Consider the following 23,737-nt stretch of genomic DNA (forward strand, 5'->3'; position numbering starts at 1 on the left):
GTTCTGTGTGTATTTGGGCAGATGTTTGTGTGATATCTACTTGAGAAGTTGTAAGTTGTTTAGGAATCTAATTCCCAATATAACAGCATTTCAAATCATGGAAATTCAGAAAAACAAGCAAAGTGACCGAAAATTTCTAATTCTGTGTGGCTTATATCTGAAGAGGACTTTGATAATGTAATAACAATTTCTGCCTTTATATTTTAAACCCTTCTTTCTGTGAGATTTGTAACTTACTTGAATTTTGTAGCTGTAGGCCACAAGGTGGTGACACCAAATAATACAGAAATAATAAATGTCCAAGAGGGTGCTTCTGCTCCAAAATATAGTATACTCCCTTATGATGATATGCTTGTCTTTTTTTTTTTTTTAGCGACTCTGTGTGATTTCTGTTTGTGTTAAGAAAGCACTACAAATTGGTATAGCACTTCAGCTCACAAAATTTAGCTAAAAATTTATCATTTGGCCAACATATCAGTTAAATAAAAAAATTACAGAGATCATGGATCCTGCCTTGCCTCAGGCTTTGGGTATCATAGTATTGGAATAGTAGACATTACCAGTAGTATCTTGAGGGCACTGATTAAAAAATAAAGAGAAAAAAAATCCTAAACCCCTACTTGTAAAGTTGTGATAAACTTCACTTGAACTTTGGAGATTTGGGTGTTTTGTTTTGTTTTGTTTTTGCTGTCATTTGTTTCATTTCATTTCATTATTATATAAAAAAAATCACCCCCCATACCTTACAGAAAGTTAACTATATAATATAAATTATATAAATCATATATATAAATGTAAAATATAAACCTAAACATTTTTAGATTGAGTTTTTTTACCTTGGGCAAGGCATATAGTTCATTAATTCAACACCACATATACAAAACAAATTCATGAAGTCGACTTTATTGGAAAAAAACATTTTGCTTGTTGAAAGATCTGCAAGAGAATGAGAAGACGAGTTGCAGGGTGATAGAAAATATTTGAAAATTGTATGTCTTCTAAAAGGCATATGTCCAGAATATATAAAGAACTTTCAAATTACGAGAGTAAGAACTATAAATAATTTCTTACATTTGTAGCCATTTGATTTTCAACAAGGGTGCCAGGACAATCCATTGAAGTGGGAAAGGATAGTCTTTTCAAAAAATGGTCCTGAAACAAGTAGATGTCCAACATTCAAAATAAAGAACATAAAACATTTATCTCACATTGTTTATAACGATTAATTCAAAATGGATTGGAGACCTAAATGTCAGAGCTGAAAATATAAAACTCTTAGAAGAAAACATAGGCATAAATTTTTGTGTCCCTGCATGTGGCAATGATTTCTTAGATCTGAGAACAAAAGCAAAAGCAACTAAAGAAAAAATACATACAGTAGACTCTATCAAAATTAAAAACTTGTATGCCTCAAAGCATACCATGAAGAAAATGAAAAGACAACACATAGAATGGGAGAAAAATATTTGTAAATCATATATTTGAGAAGGAACTGCAGGTTGGCAGTTCCTCAAAATGCTAAATATAGACCTAACAGTTCCATTCCTAGGTGTGCATACCCAAGAAAACTGAAAACACCTGTCTCCATAAAAACTTGTACACCTTGTGTTCATAGACACATTAGTCATAATAGACTAAAAGTGGAAAAACTCAAATATTCTTCAAATGATAAATGGATAAATAAAATGTGATATCCATGCAATGGAATGCTATTTGGGTATAAAAAAAGAATGAACTACTGATATATCATACAACATAGATGATGAACCTTGAAAAGATACTAAGTGAAAGAAGCAGGCCACATTGTATGATTCCATTTGTGAAGTATCCAGAATAGGCACATTCATAGAAACAGAAAGGAGCTTCTGGTTCTCAAAGGCTGAGGGATGGGCCAAAGGAGGAGTGATTGCTAATGGGTATGGGCTTTCTTTTTGGGTGATGAAATGTTCTGATATTAGATTGTGGTCATGGTTGTGCTACTGTGTAAAATATATTAGACACAAAACTGTACACTTCAGAAGAATGGCTTTCACAGTATATGAATTCTATCTCAGCAAAAATACTGATCTGGTTTTTAAAATGGCCAAAAGATTTGAGCACTTTATCAAAAAGAAATATGGATGACAAATAAGTGCGTGAACAAAAAAAGTGCTGGGATGCCTGGGTGGCTCAGCAGTTGAGCGTCTGTCTTTGGCTCAGGGTGTGATCCTGGTCCAGGGATTGAGTCCCACACCAGGCTCCCTGTGAGGAGCCTGCTTCTCCCTCTGTCTCTGCTTCTCTCTGTGTCTCTCAGGAATACATAAAATCTTAAAAAAAAAAAAAGTGCTAAACATTATTGGGCATTAGAGAAATCCAAATAAAAGCCAGAATAGCTAATATAAAGAGTAACAATATCAAATGCTGGGAAGGATATGGAAGATCTGGAGCTTCATACTTCACTGATGAGAATGTGAAATGGTTCAGCTACTTTGTCAGACTGGCATTTTCTTATAACCTTAAAACATAAAATTGTTGTGTCCCTGCAAACATTGGTTTACTATGACCAGAAATTCTATTCCTGGATTATTTATCCAAAAGGGAAATTTATATTCATACAAAACCTGTACATAAATGTTTATAGCACCTTTATTCATAGTAGCCAAAACCTGGAAACAAATGTCTTTTTATCAATGACTAGATAAACAAACCGATGTAGTTCCATAGAATAGGATCATACTCAAGAATAAAAAGGAAAGCTCTATTGATACTTTCAGGAAAATATAGAGTGGATGAATCTCAGATGCTTATTGGCTAGAGAAAGAAACTGGACTCACTAAGCTCCCTACTCTGTGATGTCATTTATGGGACATTCTGGAAAATATATAACCATGGAGAGGGAGAAAATATAAGTACATAGGAGGAGTTTGGCTTACTGGTGAGCTGAGAGTAATTATTCCCTCTGTGGATCAGATTTTATTTCACAGAAGAGTTTGTTTTTACTGGTTATTAGTGAGCTGTCATGACCCTCTTAATTTTTTATATTAGAGAATGCCCAGCATAAAATAAAGGGAAATGTTGATTTGATATTTTTAAGTTTTATGGCGGAGAGTGGTATATATTGGGAAGAAGGTGACGTTTTCACCTACGACTTTTGTTAATCTCATCCTGTGTCTCTCGCGCTACTGTCTGTGGATACTTACAACTCCTGTTTCTTCCACCCTCCCAGTTTTCACAGGCTGCTGTGGCTGATTATATTCTACCCACTTACTCTCAAGCTTGTTCAGAGAAATGCACCATGCCTCCTGTAGACTACTTTACATCTTCCAGTTTTATTTTCTTTTGCTATACCATAGCATTATAATTAAATTTTATGCTAATTATTTGTATAACCATTTAACATCTATCCAATTCTGTATCCTCTATTCCTCTACCTCCAAAGACTAAAATCTCTGTTTATAGTCAAGTCACACTTGCTATTACCAGTATCCTTTGTATTTTTCCCCCCATCCATATAACCATGATTCTTTTAGAATCAATTCTGGCCTTGGATAACTTTCTTAAATGATTAGTAGAGTGAGTACAAACCCCATCAGAGAAGGAAATGTCTCTTGATGATGGTTTTCTTTGTTTTTCTCTTTGTAGGGAAACTAAACAGCCAAGATTCCTACAATAATTTTGCCAACAACAACCCTGGCAACCCTCGGCTCTCTCCTCTCCCCAGCTTGATGGTACTGATGCCTCTTGCACAAATCAAGCAGCCAATGACATTGGGGACCATCACCAAACGAACAGGGTAACGCCTTAAGCTTGATACTTTTTAAAATAGCTGTTTCAGAGGATTGGATACTTAGAAATAAAGCATATATTTTCTTTGGGTGTTTTGATTATGCTCTTAATTTCCAGTCCACATAAAACTTAATGACAGCAGATTAAGTAGAAAATATAGAACATGCACAAACATACTTGAATATAACCATGTACACATATATCCATAGCAAAAACAAAGCAGTGACAAGTTGTGAAAACTAGTATTGACTAATAAAAACGAGACCCATCTTCTCAGTCTTACACTTGTTGCCTTGTGGCTTTGTCTGAAAGTACAGTTTCAGTTTCTTGCTTTTGTGGACATGATCTGGATTTATAATGACTCCCAAATTTTAACTGGCCCAAATACTAAGGAAAGAATTTTAGATGATAACCATATTTCTAATACTTAAAAAAACCCACCTATGTTATAGTATAATTTATATATAATAATCTGTTATTAGTGTCAAAACATTGTGATATTATGAGTAGTTTTCAAAAGCCAGAGTCCTAAGATTTGGGCTTTACTCAAGATTGGTCATTAACATCCTCAAAGACATTTGGTGACTCACTTATGTGTCTGTGCTTATTTTAGCTATTTAAAAAAAATTTTAATTACTACTGGTTAGGAATATAAAATTATCACTTCTTTGGGTTCCTGAAAATAAAGTGCTATATCTAAGATGTCATTAGATGATCAATTGTGTAGTGACTCTGAAATTCTGTTTTGTACCAGAAGATATATATCTGTAGGCAAATTACCTATTTCATCAATAAACAATCCTGAAATTTAACCTAATCTGAAATGCAACAACTGTTTTAAATTCTATATTCAGGTAATCTAGAGAAAACCCAATCCTGGCTTCAAACACTCTTTAAGGTCTTTCCAACAAAAAGAATATATTAAATTATTTGGCTGCTATATCAATAGGTCTTAATATTTTTGTGCTTGCTGGGTGGTAAAGTGTAGAAGTCACTTTTGTGAGAAGAAATACTCATTTCACCATGGCACAGAAATGGACGCTTTACCTAATACAGCGGTATTTGTATACAAAATTATCTTACTGCAGAATGCAGAAATAAAATTGAGCTTGTGGCATGTTAAGGGTGGGAGAGAAGGAAAAATAGAGCAAACCTAGATCCCAATCAGACATGTTATGATATCATTTAGCCTGTAATCCTTTTTTTTTAAACTGATGTCAGCTTTTTAACTCCTTTATGTTCAGTAATTTAAATGGAATTTAGACTTCTCTTTCCTATGTTTCTTTATTTTAAAATAAGTTAGAATAGCTATGAATAGGAAAGAAGTTATGAACTTATATTTAAGTTAGCTCATTTTTATTTGTATATTACTTATTAGAATGTAGAATCAAAAATTGGACTAAATCTTGAATCATAATTTTTTTTTACTCATAGAAGTCAGTACTACCTTCTTGATTCAGCTGAGCATTATACAATTCTGCAAAGTACTTCTGAGTTTTTATGTGTTTCCTGAATCTAAGTGAAAGAGTACTCAAAATTGTTCTTCTTGAATTTAATTCTAGCTTTGTTGCTGATGTTTGTTGTTTTTAAAACTTAAGAGCTACTCTGTTTTTATAATGCAAAGCATTAGCTCTCTTTTTCAAATAATCTTTTCCATATTTATCTCTAAGATAGTGACTGAGGTTCTATGCATGAAATCCTATGTTGTCAGAATTTAATTCAATATATTTGTGGGAAGGAGAGGAAACTAAGTCTACTTTTGCATATATTTGAAATTTTCCACAATAAGAAGATAAAGTCTCGCACTTTTTACTTTTTCATACTCTTTCTTTGCTGCTCTTTCTCTCTGCTCTTAGATGGGCAGAAGCTATTAATCATCTGATGTCTCCTTCCGCTGCCCTACTTCATGAACTTAGATATATTCTGCATTTCCTTTTCTTTTTAAAAAGTCACAATTCCTAGATTTTTAGTGTGTATATTATATCCCCTTATAGACAATTTAGTAATTATTTATTTATTTATGAAATAAATTATATGCATTTGAGTTATGTACCTTGAAATTAATAAACACATATTGCATTGCTGACTTGGCTTTTTATCTCAATTCTCAGACCATTTTATTTTTGCTGAATTTTTGCATTCTTTTTAGCATATCTCATATTGAAGTGTTTAAAGAGAATAATACTTATCTCACAATGAATACTTGGTTTGTAATTTTAAAACTTTTCACATAGATTCAGATTTACAAAAAAAAAGTTAGAAGACCAGTGAAAGAAATTCCTCTATATCAAGATCTCCTGAATGTTAACCGTCTAACTTATTTACCTTATCATTCACATTTTCTCACTCTGCCCACATGTGTGCAGGCACACCACACACACACACACACACACACAGTATATTTTTCTTAAATTGTCTTGAAGTAATTTGTAGATTAGTAACACCTTACTCCTACAAATTTCATATATAAATTCTAAAGATTAGGATATTCTTTTTATAACAATAGTATACTTATCAAAGGAAGAGGTTTTAAGACTCACTATTAGTTTTTTTTCACATAGTTGTTGTTTGTAATGAGTTCTCAACTTGTGGCAGAGCCTTTAGTTCACTACAAATTACCCCACCTACAATCCTTTTTTCCCCATCCCTCCCTCTATTCTTTCTCTTGCTTCCTGTTGACACATATCAACAGTGGCCTATAAACATTTTGATAATAGTATTTGTAACTTATAGTTGGCTATTGCTAGATTATAAGACTTAATACCCCTAAGCCGCTTTCTGAAGGGTTTGTTCATTATATCCAGCAATTGCTCTAGTGGACTTCTCTTATAATTCTTTTACTCTAAATCACCCCAACATTTGGTCATAGAATTTTCAGAATAGTTTGTGGTTTTATTATCTTAAAATCAAACATTTTCATGGAAATACATGTATTTTGCCTTAGCAAAAGTAATATTTGTTTTATTATTATTTTTTTAATATTTGCTTTATGAGAACAAAATACATTCCCTTAGTTTCTGGTTTTGATACATGCTGAGATTTGAACTACATCCCATACATTTCATGTCATTAGATTTCATCCCATTAGATTTTAAAGGCTTTATTTATTTCATTTTTATTAAAAAATTTTTTTTACTATGAACAAATCTCAATCTGCAGTTAGTTAATTTGCATTAGTTCCATTAAACTTCATTATATTTGCTGAGAATTTTGATTGCCATATTAAGGTCACCAGAGTGATGAGCAAATGAGTTTTTCATTTTCTAGGTCTCTTCATTCTGGAAATTACAATTACTCTAACATTGCTTCTATGACATGTCTTTGCTAGCATTTTAAAATAAAGTTATCATGGGACGCCTAGGTGGCTCAGTGGTTCGGTGTTTGCCTTCAGCTCAGGGCATGATCCTGGAGTCCCCGGATCAAGTCCCACATCGGGCTCCCTGCATGGAGCCTGCTTCTCCCTGCCTGTGTCTCTGCCTCTCTTTCTCTCTCTCTCTCTCTCTCTCTGTCTCTCATGAATAAATAAATGAAATCTTAAAATAATAAAAAAGTTAACAGGAAGTATTTAACATGGATTATGTAGAAATAGAACACAGAGCTGACTCATTTATAGACATGTAAGTTCTGTGACTACTTCCAGTATACTTGATAATGTATCTAATAAAATTATATGCCTACCTCGGTTAGATCAACATAAATAAATAAATAAATGGAATATGGAATAAATAAATCCCATGTTCTAAATATTTGGCATAAAGGCAAAATAAGCATAAAATGTTGTATTTCCAGCACAGAGATTTCTAAGGATTACCTAGGATCCTATATTTAAATATTCAAATTGAGATAGAAGCCTCAGTTCAAACCTTCAGGGGATAGAACGTGTGCTTACCATATTTCACATCTGCCTTCTTATTTTTGGAAATATATATCCCTGGAAGCCTGTACAGTGTCAAGGACCATCTGTCTTACTCCAAGACATGCACAAGGCCAGTAGAACTACAAACGGCAAAAGACAGATGTATTTACACCTCCATGTTCTGTACCTTGAAGCAGCACTTAGAGGAAATAAGGCCTATTTTGGCAACAGCTGTTGCTTAACCTGACTACAGTATACACTGATGAAGGCAAAAGAAGTGCTAGAAATCATTTGGTTCAACAATCACTCATCCAAACACAGTCCATTTTCTTCCAGTCTAAGACTAAAGGATTGGAAAGACCTCCATCATATTTTTATGATACATAGATAAAAATAATTCTCATCTAGTAAAATGAACCTGGGTGCTAAGGAGTTGCTTATTATTTTGGAGTGTTAAGTATTTATAGTAGTGATTTATTAAGCAGCATTTCATAGATGTTTGGTCGAGTTAATAAATCAAGTCAGTGATAAAGTTTTTTTTGAATGCCTTCCTATATAAAATTTTACTAAGTAGATAATTTTTCATCGGTATGCTTAACTTTATGTGCATTAAATCTAAAGTTACTAATAAATACACATCATTTTTTAGGCACAAACAGTGAGCAGTAAATTTTAAAAAGAGATCAGAGTAATTTCAGGGATGAAAAATGTAGACATTGGTAATGAAGTCACTTCCTTGCTCTTAGCTAACTGACCTTTTTAGTGAAGTAAGCATGAGATGATTTTTTTGTCTTTCATAAGTTTCCTTTTTCTTAAATGGAGCCACTTCTGTTCCTTTTCCCTGTCCCCATCTTTATATTTATTCTTTGGGAGCAATTTGACGTGGGTGTTAGGAACCTTGGGCCCAACTCTGTAGAAATAGGTTAAGTCATGTAGTGGAAGGATATTGACTTAGGAATCTGATGCACTGACTTCTCATTTGGTTCTGTTACCTATTACCAGTGTGACCTAGGTAAGCTTCTTCATGTGAAGAATATAAGTTTATATGTGTGAATTTTGATTTTTCAGCTGTACATTGTATGAATTCCCACCAGGGCTTTGGTCCTATCACCCGATTTCTAAGCTTTACCCACTGTTGAGTTCTAGACCAGTGCTGAATGAGAGCTTCATTAGGAAAACATAGATGATTGTTCCTATTTAGAAATGGAAACATTTAATAGCATTTATTTTATTATCTCAACTTGAAATTTGTACACCAAATCTGCCATAGAGCTTGCTAAGTGAGTAAATGACATTGGCATAATGTAGGCCTTGAAGAAATTTCTTCTACTGAAGAAAATGGCTTTTTCTTCTAATTCAGTTAGATCTACCTTGGCTTATATACACAGTTTGGCCTGAGCCCCAAACCTTATAAGAGAAATTCTGAGAATTAAATGGGAAATATTTGGAGAAAGACACACAGGTACAGTAGCAGATCATAATTCTCTATGTCCCAGCCCTGTCTTGTATAGATGTTAGTTTTTGATAGTGAAGCTATAAATCTTTGGTCCCAGATATAAAGTAATGGACAGTGTATTTTCATTAGAATGGATATGGATATATCTGTATGTATAATATACTTGCCATAGTTGAGTTTACAATTTTTGTGCTCCATCAGTAGAGTACTTAAAGTCCACCTTTGGTTTGCATATGTTTACTTGCATATGTTTGTTCTACTTTATCATAAATCTGTGGATTTTGTGTTTTTTTTTAATGAAGTCTACTATTAAAAATCAGCAGGTATAACTTTCTACAGAAATTTGACAGTCTATGTTCTAGTCTCTTTTCTGCAGCATCTGGCAGAATTTGAATATTATCTAATGTTTTTCTAATGCAAATCTTGACTTTGTAATTTAAAATTGCATGTTGAGTATATCTCAAATTAGGTAATATAACTGTCTTGTTTCAGCTTTAATTTGCTTTACAGATCACTAATTTGAGAGACAATAGTGCTATAGGTCTCTTTAGTAGGGAGTGGTTAAAATTAAATTAATGAAACATTAAAAGTAACACTTGAAAAAATGACACGAGGACTCATTTGCTCATATTCATGTGTGAATTGTGTGCCCATTTCAGTAGCTGCTTAAGGGATCCACAGAATGTAGCAGAGTCATTCCAGTTCCTAGAATATATATTGGTAGAGAATATGGTTTTACTTTACAATTTTACAGATAGTGTGGTATGGCATTTTCTCTACTTTTTTGTTGTTTAGTACATTTATTTATATGGGCTTATTCCTTTTTCAGTTTTATTGAAAAATAATTGACATATTTTACTATATAAGTTTAAGGTGTGTAGCTTAATTGTTTGGCTTGTATATGTTGTGGAATGATAACCACAATAGGTTCATCTAACATCTATCTTCTACTGATACAATAAAAAGAAAAGAAAGAGGAAAAGAAAAAAGGAAAAGCACTTTTTCCTTGTGATGAGAACTCTTATTCTCTTTACAGCTTCCCTATATGTCATACAGCAGAGTTAAGCTGTAGTCATGTTGTATATCACATCTCTAGTACTTACTAATCCTATAACTGGAAGTTTGTACCTTTTGACTGCCTTCCTCTAATTCCTCCTTCTCCCACTCTGTGCATCTGGTAACCACAAGTGTGATCTCTTTTTCTATGAGATTTTTTTTTTTTAAGATTCCACATATAAATAAGATCATACAGTATCTGTCTTTCTTTGACGTATTTCACTTAACATATTGCCTTCGAGATCTTTCCATGTTGTTTCAAGTGGTCAGATTTCTTCATTTTTTAATGGTTGGATAATATTCCACTGCATGCAAATATGTATGTATATCACAACATTTTTATCTGTCGGACACTCAGATTGTTTCTGTATCTTGGTTATGGTAAATCATGCTATGAACATGGGGGTGCATATCTTTTTGCATTTGTGTTTTTTTTTCCCTTTAGATACATTCTCAGTGAAATTGCTGGATCATAGGGTAGTTCTATTTTTAAGTTTTTGAGGATCCTCCCTACTGTTTTCCATAGTGGCTGCACCAATTTATAGTCCCACCAACAACACACAAGGATTCCCTTTTCTCCACATCCATGGCAGCATTGTTAGCTCTTATTTTTTTGATGATGGCTATACTAACAGGTATGAGGTGGTATTTCATGTATTTGTTTTTTATTTCATTATATTTTAATTTGCATTTCCCTAACCACTATTGATGTTGAACACCTTTTAATGAACCTGTTGGCCTTTTGTGTATCTTATTTGCAAAAATCTTTATTCAAATCATTTGGCCATTTTAAATTGGGTTATTTGTGTTTTGCCATTGAGCCCATGTGTTCTTTACATTTTTTGCTATTAACCCCTTATCAGAGAAATGGTTTGCAAATATTTTCCCCATTTTGTAGGTTGTCTTTTCACTTTGTTGATGGTTTCTTTTGTTCTGCAGAAGCTTTTAAATTTATTTTTAATTTTGTTACTTGTACTTTAGGTGTCATATTTTAAAAATTATTACTAAGACCCATGTCAAGGAGCTTTTGTTCTTGTGTTTTCTTCTAGGAGTTTATGATTTCAGGTCTTACATTTAAGTCTTTGATCCATTTTGAGTTAATTTTTGTCAGTAGTGTAAGATATAGGTCCAGTTTCATTCGTTACATGTGAATATCCAGTTATCCCAGTACCATTTATTGAAAAGACTGTCTTTTTTTCCATTGAGTATTCTTGGTTCCCTTGTCAAATATTAGTGTGGACCATGTAAACTCATGATTCTGTTCATTGGTCTATTTGTTTTTATGCCAATTCCATACTGTTTTGATGACTATAGCTTTATAGTATAACTTGAAATCAGGCAATGCAATGCCTCTTGCTTTTTGTTCTTCTTTCTTAGAATTTCTTTGGCTACTTAGGGTTTTTTGTGGTTCCATATAAATTTTATGGAAGTTTTTTTTCTACTTTTGTAAAAAATGCCAATGGAATCCTGATAGGAGTTGCATCAAATCTATAGACTGCTTTGCTAGTACTGACATTTTAACATTAATTCTTACAATCCACGACCATAAGCTACCTTTCCACTTATTTGTGTCTTCTTTGATTTTACTCATTACTGTCTTGTAGTTTTCAGAGTAGAGACCTTTCATCTTGTACTTATATTTGTTCCCAAGTGTTTTATTGTTTTTGATGCTACTGTAAATGAGATTAATTCCCTTGTTTCTTTTTTCAAAATATTTTTTGTTAGTATATAGAAACATCAATTTTGTATCCCATAACTTTACTGAATTCATTGATTAGATCTAACAGTTGGCCTTTATTTTGTTGAGATCCGTTCCTTCCGTGCCTAATTTATTAAGAGTTTTTAATCATGAATAGATATTGAATTTTGTGAAATTCTTTTTTTTGTGTCAGTTAAATGATCTTATGACTTTTTTTTCATTCTACTAGTATGATGTATCACATTGATTGTTTTGTGTTATGTTGAGCCCTTCTTGCATCCCCAGGATGCATCTTACTTGATCAAGGTGAATGGTCCTTTTTAATGTGCTGCTGAATTTGATTTGTTTTCTTGAGAATTTTTCTGTCTTATATTCATTAGGGATATTGGCCTGTAGTTTTATTTTTTAGTGGTGGCTTTTTCTGATTTTGGTATTAGGATTATGCTGGCCCCACAAAATGAGTTTGGGAGTGTTCCATCCTCGGATTTTTTGGAAGAGCGTAACGATTGGTGTTAATTCTTTAAAAGTTTGATAAAATTTGCCAATTAAAGCTATTAGATTTTTTATTTCTTTGTTATTCAGTCTTGGTAAGTTGTATGTTTCTGAGAATTTTTCCTTTACTTCTAGATTGTCCAGTTTGTTGACATATAGTTATTCATAGTAAATATGGGCTCATTCTGAGGTCTGTTATGTGAGAGTGTCTGAATTATCATAAGACATGATCAATTGAAAAATAGGACTTTCAGAGTATGTTCATAGAATTTTTCTCTGAGACTCTAATTCTTTAACTCTAGAGGTGATTGAACCTAATCTTTTATACCTTTTAGCACTAGAGTTGGGTTATAGAAGATTTTAGAGGATTCAGAATCAGATCTAGTTTTACTTTTTGATTGCATTTAAAAAATCTTCACGTTTGCCTTACTTTCAGCTTGTAAGACCAAAGCTTTTGTGGTTTTATGTGGCATTTAACAAAATGAATCAATGTTTAAAAACTTACATGGTATTACTCTTATGATATAAAACACAATTTCTTCTTGTCTTCTGAGAATCTCCAGAAGAAATCGTTAATGGTCAAGTTGTTTCACGTTGCACTATAAATAAATCTATAAAAAATATTTCTGGATTTTTAATCTCTTGGCCAGTCCTGATGTTTTTCGATCAGAACTCAGCTTAAAAAGGATATAATTGTAACAAAGTGAAAGGTTTTGTATGGCAAGATTGTTAAACCTGCTGAAACTTAATACTGTTTAGAAAACACAGAAATTCTTAATATCTGGACATCATAATTTGAGTTGCATATGTTAATACAGACCATTTTCATTCAACATATACTCCCACTCACATACTCTCTTCCTCTCTCTAACTACTCTCATATACCCTATATGATTACAACTGTGGTATTTTGAAGGGGGAGGGGAAATCATAGGTGAAGACAGCTGGATCATGGACTTGTCCTTTGTGACTTTATATTTTCATTCTTTTGCTACTGAGAAAGATGAAGCAGGCACATTTCAAAAGAACAGCTGACACTACCCATACGAAGTCAGTAATTATGTCAGTCACTCTAATTCTTTGGAGTTTGTGGCTCTTCTTTTACATGTATGTGGCAGAGGTCCAGTTTGGAGGAGTGGGTAAGAAGTGGGTAAGTATAGATTGGGAACATGCCAAGTGTATACTAAAGCAGGTCCTCATTCAGTTTCTTCGGCCCTCTGTTTTCCCCTTGAGCTGTGTTAGCCAGTTGATCCTTTTTTGACTGAAGAAGGGTTACTTTTAGCTCACACAATTGGGTTATGCTGTGAACAGTGAGAACAGTATTGTCTTTAAATTTGACAATGCTGCTGCTTAGTACAGGCCTGTTTACTACAGTGTCTGGAGAGTTAACCATGCGTTTTAGGATCGTGGGGAAGGAAATGGCTGTTGAAATCTTTTGTTGATAACACATTACTATTGCCTAGAAAGGAAAATCTAGGAGATTTTTTTTTAAGCCTGTGTTTAATTTGTTTGGCAAATACGTGTTTCCTTTTTATACATAAGGAAACCTAAACCTAGGAAAGGGTATTTATTGGCGCTATAGGTGGGGAACATCAGCTGGTCTTTTGAAATGTAGAAACTTGAAGGTTTTGTTTCATTTTTGTTTGGTTGGTTTTGGGGGCCAGTAGAGACCCTTTTAAGTCATAAAGGACTAAGATAAAACATTCAAATGTTTTACAACAAATTAGCTGTAGTCTGATACTTAGAATGAGATTGGAGACTGTTTGGTGTTGATATAATACACACTGAAGAGCGACTCATGTCTAGATGTTCCAGATGGTCAGCGCTTGTGTCAGAATCATTTGAACTGTTTGATTATTTCATATGCCCTGCCTAATGAAGAAACTTCAAGGAAGTTGGGCACAGTATGCCAACAATGACCTCTTCATTTCAGAAGTATTTGTGGACATATGGAAACATATTGAAGCTTCCATTTTCTCATCATTTCTGTATGGCATTACTGTTTTACTGAGATTGGAGTCTTCGAGTGGTCTTGGTTATTTAAATCATTGTTTGTCAGAGTTCAGGGTGAGCTCCAGTAACATTTTTTTTTCCAATATAATTTGTGAATCATGAAATCAGATAAGGGGATTGTGACTAACTTTTTTCTTTAATGAAATAGAATAAAATAAAATGCAGTTTTGCTACTGGTTCTGTAAATAAACAGCTTTGGCCTGAGCTAGCAGCTTGTTAGAATCTCAGGTCCCTCTCAGACCTACCCTGTCAAAATATGCAGTCTTTATTGTACCTAAATCCCAACATTAATGTTTATGATACATTGAAATAGAAAATAGTAAAGTTGATTACAGACAAAAACCACATTCATTAAATTATTGTTTCATTAGGTGTATTCATGTATACACCAGCTTGTGCCTTAAAATGTATTTCTGCAGGTCACAATTAAAAAAGTTTGAATATCCACTATTTAACAAGGATAATGACATCATATCTTTGGTTGTGTTCATATTAACCATGAGAGAGATGTCCTTGCTTTGCATTGGCACCATTTCTGCGGTTATTTTTCTTTTTCTTCAATATCTCACTTCTTCCAACTCGTTCTTTCTGTTATTAGTTTCTCTTAACCCTCCTGTTCTCTCGTTTCTTCTGTGCATCTGTCCTCAGAATTGTGCTCTGCGCTGTGAAAGCATTCTATCCAAGTTTCCGTTTGCAAAACTCAACTCCCAGGCAGCTAACTGGTAATCAGTTAGCAGGAACTTTTTTTTTTTTTATGATGTTTTTAGCGTCAGAGTTGAAGAAGAAACCATCCAGGTTTTGCCAGTGTGCTTTCCTTTTCAATCTATGTTTCACTTCCACATACCAGATGCCACAGCGGCATTTTGTTTGGGATATAGTTAAATCAGCCAATCCTCTTTGTGTGCAGATATGCATAGTATGTCTGAAATGGCTGTGAACAGAATATTAATAAGAAATATGTGTCACCATGAGGCCTGAATTTGTATCCTCATTTGCATTTAAAATAAGCAACTATAGCCTTAGTTTACAGTATTCTGACCTAGCCCAATGCAGGCAGGTGGGAGAAGCCAACCTGTAGCACTCTTAAGAGAAATGCTAATTTTCTGGAATATGACCCTACACGGAAATAAATCATACTACTTATATTTGGTTTTTGTTCCTTTGGCCTTCAATACACAGTTCAACTTTACTTTAAATAAGTCGCTTGGAAAATACATGCTTTCTTTCTGTGGCTCTGAGGCTACAACCGATGAAGAGCAAATAATGCTTATCAAATTTTTTATTGCATTCTCTTTCGCTGATTTTAAACATTTCGTGTCCTACAACCACACATCTGTTGCTATTGATTCCACTTTTTTCGCCATCTGATGATTCCATTTAACTTGTACTTTGTTTTTAGGGCCTCAGAAGTGAAATTTATTTTATTTTACTTTAGGAACCCTCCACGGGTATTCCAGAAAAGGGGGAGAAATAGACATTTTGAAATCGCTCATCCTTTGAAAATTAAGGGACTTAATATTTCATGGCATTCTGGTGATTGGTTATATCAGACTTGTTAGTATCTACAGCAGAATTGCAAATGATTATTAATTTTTTCAGTGATTTTATCCAAACTCTATTAACAGTATGATATACATGTATTTGTTAATGTGAAATGAGTTTTCCTCTAATTTTCTGTGCATTTTCCCCCCTTTTCCATGAAGGCCTTATCTGTTTGGAGCGGGGTGTTTTTCCATAAAAGCTCCATGGTGAGTCCCAGTTCAGTCCCGCATGCCTAATTCATTTGCTGTACTCTCAGAAAGTAATTCTGTTTTGTACTTTTGTTTTCAGTTGCATGGCCTGATCACAGATAGATGCACCAAATTACTGAATAATTTGTAGAATGGACATGAATGTTGATATTTAAGCTTTAAAAGAGCAGATTTTTAAATTTTACTTCATTTCTTAAAGAGTCAAATAAAAAAATCAGATTAATATTTAAAAATGAGAAATTAGAAGGATTCTCTCAATGCTAGTGTATGTTAGAAGACAAGGCTAACACCCAAGTTTAATGCTTTGAGTATGATAGTGATAGAAGCTCCCTACACATTGTGTTGAACACTCAAAGAGATGATTTATTTTGAAATATAAATATATTTAAGATATACTAAAAATACCCTATAAATTTTAACTGCATTTTATTTGGTACCAAAGCAATAGAGTTAGTTCTGTTTTGAGGAGTTTAGGTATTTAAGGATCTCCTTGATGAGGAAATTTGTGTTTCATTTCATTAAAACTCCTAAATAATTTATAATTTTGAGTTATTAGCACCAATTTACTGTAACTTATTCATTTAGTAAGTTCTTATAAAACAATGCATAAAATACAATTTTGTCAGTCTTAGACATGATGGTCATAGAAAAGAAACAGTATATTTAATACTTTTATGTAAAGATGTGAAGTAGAATGTATTTAGGAGCTGCTGTCTTTAACATTATGACTAAGAGTTAGGGCTCCAGAATCAGACCTGTCAGTCGAAGTCCTAAGTCCCAATTCACATACTACTTACCTATATGATCTTGTGTCATTTTCTAAACCCTTTCTGTTTCTTGGTTTCCTTACCTGTTAAAGGGATTACCAGTAGCGCCTACATCATAGGTTCATTGCAAGGATGAAATGAACTGACAATATGAAGTGCTTAGAACAGTACCTGGCATATATAGTAAGAGCTCAGCAAATGTTACTTGTTTAAGGGGAAAATACCATTTTTGAAAAGAAGCTTCTTTAGATTTTTTTTTTCACACTTTTAGGAGTTAAGTGAGCCAAAAGGAAATTTGGGGCAATGTGTAAAGTATATCAATTTTATAAATGTAGTCAGAATACTTTAAAGAATTCTGCACATGTGTGTAGTTCTCATAACCGCTACTGGGAATTGTTCATACTGTACCATTATCCTAGGGAAAAAACCTCCCAACTGTTTTTCCCATGGACAAAAAGAAACTGAAATCATTCTTGAAGGTACACCATAATTTGATGCAAACTCATTTCAGTGGTAATCTGCCACAGGAACATCTGAAAATTTCATTACCGTATAAGAATAGGGTGACAAATCATAAAAACTTACCCCTTGAAATGCAGCGTCAAAATTAGGACACAGATTGTGAAACTATTCTAAGAAATTCAGGGCATAAATGAGTCAAAATTCCATGCAAGTCAATCTTTATTCTTTTTGTTAACCAGATTTCTTCCCCAAACAAACAAGATACATGGATCTTACTTAGGAACTTAGATGAGCAGTCAGTTTTTAAATGCCAGATTCAACATATGACAAAATTTCTTTGTAAACTAAACTTAGAATTAGATTCTGTCTTAGGATAAATTTCTCATTTTCTAAGTACAAAGAAGAGTTTTAGTATGTTAATAGAGATTGAAGTTTTAGCAGAGAAGTAGAGATGGAGTAACAAATGTATGTTAAATAAGAAAAGTCCATTCCTTCAACAGCTTATGTGCTCCTCAAATTTAAGCAAAAGCACTTGTCAACCAGAAATGATTTGAGGTTGAAACAAGATTAAAAGAGCCAGATTAAAGAAAGGGATATATGAAATATAGTAGACTTTTAAATCATTGCCTGTCTTTTAGAAGACTGCTTTGTGGTTTGTTTGATGCCATCGTTAGCTCACAAGAAACTCGTTTTTAGTCACTTATACTAGCCTAAAAGATCCTCCTTTAAAATACGTTCCTTTACTAGTGGTGCATGTTTTTCCCATTAAGATCTTAATGAAACCTCAAATTAAGGCAGCAAAATGAATATAAATTTGACAACTTCTCCTAGCTTGTTTATAAGAGCTTCTTTGTTTTAACAGTTTTTGCTATTTTTCCATGATATTTAGCATTCAACCTGAGAATGTTTTTATTTACTGTTACAAAATAAAGCATCCTGCCAAATAAATATGTTTTTAGTACTTCTAGTTGCAGGGTAGTATTTGTATTTTGGAAGAATATGAAATTTTTATAGTTCCTCTTAAAATGTAATGAACATTTCGTACATTTTTAAAATTATTTTCAAGTTGCAACCTTGTATTTAGCTAAGAGTTTACTTTTGATAGATTACAATTTATACTAATTCTTAATTCTTTGATAAACTTGTTTGTTTAAATTCATGCAATTGCAGTGGGTCAGTTTAAAATAATGTTTTTCCTTTTGATAATAAAACAAGCTTGTTGAAAAGTTATACAGATCATCTTCAACATTTTAGGCATTTTATACACTCTGGGGATTATGCACCCTCCAGGATATTTGAGTCTGAATGACTGTGTAAAATATTGTAAAAGAGTCACACGTATAATATTTTTTAATATAGAAATTTTAAGGAAATAGCCATTGTGAATTTTTTAAAATGGATTTTGCTTTCAATATTATAAATAAGTAATAAGTATTTATTGAGCTCCTAATGTGCATGTAGTATCGCTTATCAAAAGAAAAAACATATGCCTGATAGTTTAGACAAAAGTAGCCCATTTGAGCACATCCTATACTCATAACCTGTGTTTGTGTTATATAAAAACCTTAAAGAATTAAAATTTGCAAATCAAATTATATTTAAAGTTTTAATTAGCACTGAGAATATTCCATTTATATGTAAATAGTTCATTTAAACTAATCTTGTTCTTTTGAGAATATTTAAAATATAAATTCATTTTTGAAAGAAAAGATTTATATAGAAAAGAGAATCTTATTTGTAAAATTTACATAAATCTGTTAGGTCTTTAAGAATAAATTGTAATAGAATAATTTTAGGTATATTAATATCTTTAAAATATAATACTTTCAGTTTCCTGCTTAGTTCTTTTTTTTTTTTCCCCGCTTAGTTCTTCTTTTAGAAAAATAAAGTCGAGAGTGAGAGAACACTTCTAAATTCCTTTTAAAAGCTCAGTCACACTGAGGAATATAAAGAAAGATTTTTCTTCTTATACACAGACATTATACCACTTGTAATTCTTACAGCAATATTATGTCTAACATTTAAAGTGGATTATTGAGTGTACCCTTATGTTCCAGGAAAGGAAAAAAAAAAAAAAAAAAAACGGTGCTTCTATCTCAATTTAGTTCTTTCCACACTTGTGTCCTTCTGAACAAGGCAATGGACCTCACTGCTGCTTTTCATGCCATCCACAGATACCCCACTCATGTCCTACTCTATGGGACGTAGTAGATTTACCCAGATGGACGTAATTTTAAAAGCAGATATTATTAGAGTTTTGCTTTTTTTTTCTCTTTGCAGTAGGGTGTGGAGAGAAAAAAAAGGCAAGAGAAATTCAATATGTTAATCTGACTGGATTACATAATACAGTAAAAGCCAATGGGTAACTTCAATAGTCTTTGTAAGTATTTTGAAAGATGTCATAATGTTAATGTCCCCAGAACTCCCGATGGCAGTGAAAATGATTCTCATGCTATAGTTAGATGGTTAAGTCTCCCAAAAGGAGTGACAAAAAGTGAAACTCCTGACTTTTAATTTTAGTACCTTATTTGTTCGGTTTTGTTTTTGTTGTTACTTCTTTGTATATTTGTTTTACTTTTTATTACATTGTTTTCTTGTACCCAGTTTAGTAAATATATGTTAGAATTATTATTTTGCCTGATAGGGTGAAAGTTGAATTAATTCCATTTTTCTTTTACACGCTGCTCACAAATTAAGCCAGATTTTACTTTTCATTTTTGAACATGAGGCCATCTATGATGGACTCAGGGGAGTAAAGAGCAGGAGTTCTCAGTAGAAGGGAGTCCATCAGCTCCATAAGTATGTTTTATTCTTATTTAAAATCATGATCAACACAACTGAATTTCTGGACACCATATGCATTGAAATTTTATTTTTTATATCAGACTATTTAATAAATAAATGAGGGAAGGCCTCCAAACACCCAAAAGTATTCTTTTTAAAATTGCAGTTGTTTTGTAATGGGATTTATTAAACCCCTTTTGGGGAATAAAGGGAAATGTTGAGAGGAAGAAAGAAAAAAGGATAGTATTGGAATGCTTTCTTAAAATGATTGGGTCACCAATACATAAGTGATCATGATTTACAAGGCTAATACTTTTATCTTTTGTTTCTTCCACATATACATCATTTGTCAGTGTTTTATTTTTCTGCCAACAAAAGGTTATTTTGCAATAGAAATATTCTGGGTCACTTTGGAAAAGTTCAATCTGCTTCCATTCAAAATTCCTTGTTCGTCTTTTTAAAACTTAGGATAAAGGGCAAAGTAAGTCAAAGTGAAATTTTCAAAAAAAAAAAAAACAAAAAAAAACCAAAGTGAAATTTTCGCCCTTTGGGTAGAAATACTTTATTAGTAGTAATCTTTTCTTTAGATTATTTCTCCTTTTAATTTTCTGAAAGTCTTCTGGACACATGCACATATTTTTATGTTCTGTTTTGTTAAATACCACAGTCATTCCAAATGTAGATTGATGATAGAAATGACTTGCTATGATATGTTCACCAAATATGCTCCCTCCACAGTACACAGTACATAGCACACAGCACTACTCCATGTAAGAGGTAGCAAGTTATTCTGAGGGATGAAAACTTTTTTTTAGGGGGGGAGGGGCAGAGAGAGAGAGGGAGAGAGAGAATCTCAAACAGGCTCCATGCCTGGCACAGATCCGCCTCAGGGCTCAGTCTCATAACCCTGAGATCATGACCTGAGCTGAAATCAAGAATCAGATACTTAAACAACTGAGCCACCCAGCCACTCCAGGAATGAAAACTCTTTTAATCACTTATTAAACACAAACTTTTACTAATGTGATTTATTAAGGGCCCATCAGAGGAAAAAGAAGAAATAATGTATAAAAATGAAAATGATCATTTTTTTACATTTTTATATAATTTTAAGCACACTTTTATCATAATATACTTATTCTCTTTGGGAAATAGTAAGTTTGTATGAAATAATACAGTGTTGATGCTTTTTAATTATGTGTTCAGAGCAGTTATGTGTAGCATTATGGAAGTGTAAGAAGTTTTAGCTTTTGACTTTGATTAGACTATTAACTAATAAACACATACACAATATATTTTTGCATGGCCAATGACTAATTTGATATCTTACCATATTTCTACTCTTTGTTATTGAGGTAGCTATCTTGCCTAATAGCAATTGTTTTTCAAGTCTGTTTGGGAAGCATAATCTCTCCAAAGAAATGTCATACCACTTGTTTTCTATCTTGTTGCTTACCACATGCCTTAAAAAAACAAAAACAAAAATAGTATTCAGTAATTTGCAAAGAGCTTTGAATTTGTCCCTGTGAAGCTTATTTGTACATTATAGTATTATTGTTCCCTGATGGTGATTCTTGTAGAAACACATAGTGGATAATTGGAAACACCTTTCAGCAAGTTCTGGAATGGTTTTTTCTCTCCTTCTCTCTCCAACCACCTCCCCCCAAACTTCTAAAGGTTAAAAATTACCAAAAGAAGTAAAAGGTGCTAGCTATAGGAACTTACTAGCTCAGTGATAGTAGTTCACTGATGGAAATACAGGCTTTGAAGGAGAATTTACTCTCTACGGTATTACAACAGAGTGCATCATAACCAGGAAGGATAATCTAATGGCGGTTACCCTGATACTGAGGAAAGATACGTGTTTGTTCTGGGGTAGGTGGTGGGGGGTGTCTTCTTTTCTGTTGGTAGGTTATTGTAGTTGTGGCAGATGCAACCAGGAAGACATGAAACTATTTGTAGAACCAGATTCATTTCCTCACAGAAACTTTAAGAAAAACAAAAACAAAATTGTGTCTTTATTCCCTGTCAGTGGAAGTCTGAGTGTGACGTGTTGGTATTTTGACATGGGTGTGGTTTTTAGAAGTAATGATGTGAAGTGATTAGGAAATGTTAATGATGGAAAGAAGAGGCTTCTTTATATATGGCAAAGTGTATTACCATAGATGTGGTACAAAGGAAGAGTCAAAAAGACCAATCAATCACAGTGGCCTCTGATCCAAACTCTTTGCTTTCCCTAGCAGGAAGGTATCAGAGCAGAAGGCTGGGGAAACAAATTATGTGGAAGACTATGTCGAGTGTCATAAGGACCTGGAAACTGAGATTACCAAAGCACAGTCTGATGTTTTAGAAAATTAGTTGAAGGCTGTGTGCCATATAGAAGACAGTTAACAAGCACTGTTGAATACCATGATATGGGAAGGCACTGCCCTGATTGCTCTACGCACATTCCCTAATACAGTGGTTCTTAAATCTGAGCATGCACCAGAATCTCCTGGAGGGTTTGTTTAAAATAAAATAAAATAAAATAAAATAAAATAAAATAAAATAAAATAAAATAAAATAAAATAAAATAAAATAAAATAAGAATTACTTAAAAAAAAAAAAAGGCCCAGATTATTAGGCCCCACCCCCAGAGTTTGGGGTTTGGCTTGATAAATCTTTATATATTTGAGAAGTTCTCAGGTGGTACTACTAGCCAGGGAGCACACTTAGAGAAAAAATAACAAATAATAACAAATATAAAATAACAAATAACAATGCTTAAGATAACCCTACAAAGTAGGCATGACTGTTTTTATTTTATGTATTAGTGGCCTGAGCTCTGAGAAGTTAAATAAGTCAATCAGAGTCACACAGCTAATAAATGGCAGCATTCAGGTTTCTTCTAGACTCCAAAACCCAATCTTTCTCACCCTTTATTCAGAGATAAAAGAGATAAAGGATAGTGAACAAAAGAAGGTAAAATAATGTTATTTGATGATGGAGACTGACGAGCAGAGTAGGAACATCAGAACTTTCATTCCCAACTGGGCTGTGATCTCGACCAATATGCAGTGAGGCTATTTTCTGGTGTATGAATGAGAGAAACCTTACCACCATTTATCCGAGGTGGTCAGAAGAATTGCCAGTGAGCTTTGGGGAAGCCTTTGCCAAATTCAAAGAGAAGAGAAATAAGAGGATTTCACAGAAGATGAAAGGTTGATATTAGAAGTTGATAGCATAAAAGCTAATATGGGGAAAACAAAGAGGAAAGCAAGTACTTTCTTACAGTAGTTATGTCAGTTACTAATGTGTCCTCAAACATGTGAAGAACAGAACAGAAATAGACACATCATTTTCACCCATGGAAAAAAATAAACAACAAATAGGAAGATTGGTGAATATAATTGCATTGGAGCATTCAATCTTCTCCTCCTACATTGTCTAACTTGTATGTGGCATTGTGGCTGAACCATTTGCAGGGCTCCATTTTGTATCATTTCATTATTTTCATACATGCTGTCTCCAATCAACTGTACTGTCAATCTCATATCTTATATATCAAAATGAAATAATAAACTATTTTATTATTGTGAGATATTTATGCTGGTTCTTGTTGTACTTTAAAATCTCCAGAGAAATGTTATCCATCTG

General features: G+C 33.1%; 1 protein-coding gene across 11 annotated transcripts in view; it reads left to right on the plus strand.

Moving 5' to 3' along the window:
- BCAS3 (BCAS3 microtubule associated cell migration factor) overlaps positions 1-23,737 on the plus strand; it is a 591,271-nt gene that overhangs the window by 261,178 nt on the left and 306,356 nt on the right. For 9 of the 11 annotated variants that reach the window (XR_013354264.1, XR_013354262.1, XR_013354263.1 and 6 more), the window contains exons 16-17: positions 3,622-3,772; positions 16,041-16,085. Coding sequence is in view for 8 of the 11 variants with exons in the window: in XM_077852358.1 (XP_077708484.1) it covers positions 3,622-3,772; positions 16,041-16,085 (196 nt within the window). In the remaining 3 variants the exon portion in view is untranslated. The remainder of the gene's footprint in view (positions 1-3,621; positions 3,773-16,040; positions 16,086-23,737) is intronic. The other 2 variants (XM_077852359.1, XM_077852363.1) reach the window with 1 other exon arrangement.

Source organism: Canis aureus, chromosome 16 (assembly GCF_053574225.1).
Source record: "Canis aureus isolate CA01 chromosome 16, VMU_Caureus_v.1.0, whole genome shotgun sequence".
Lineage (NCBI taxonomy): Eukaryota > Metazoa > Chordata > Mammalia > Carnivora > Canidae > Canis > Canis aureus.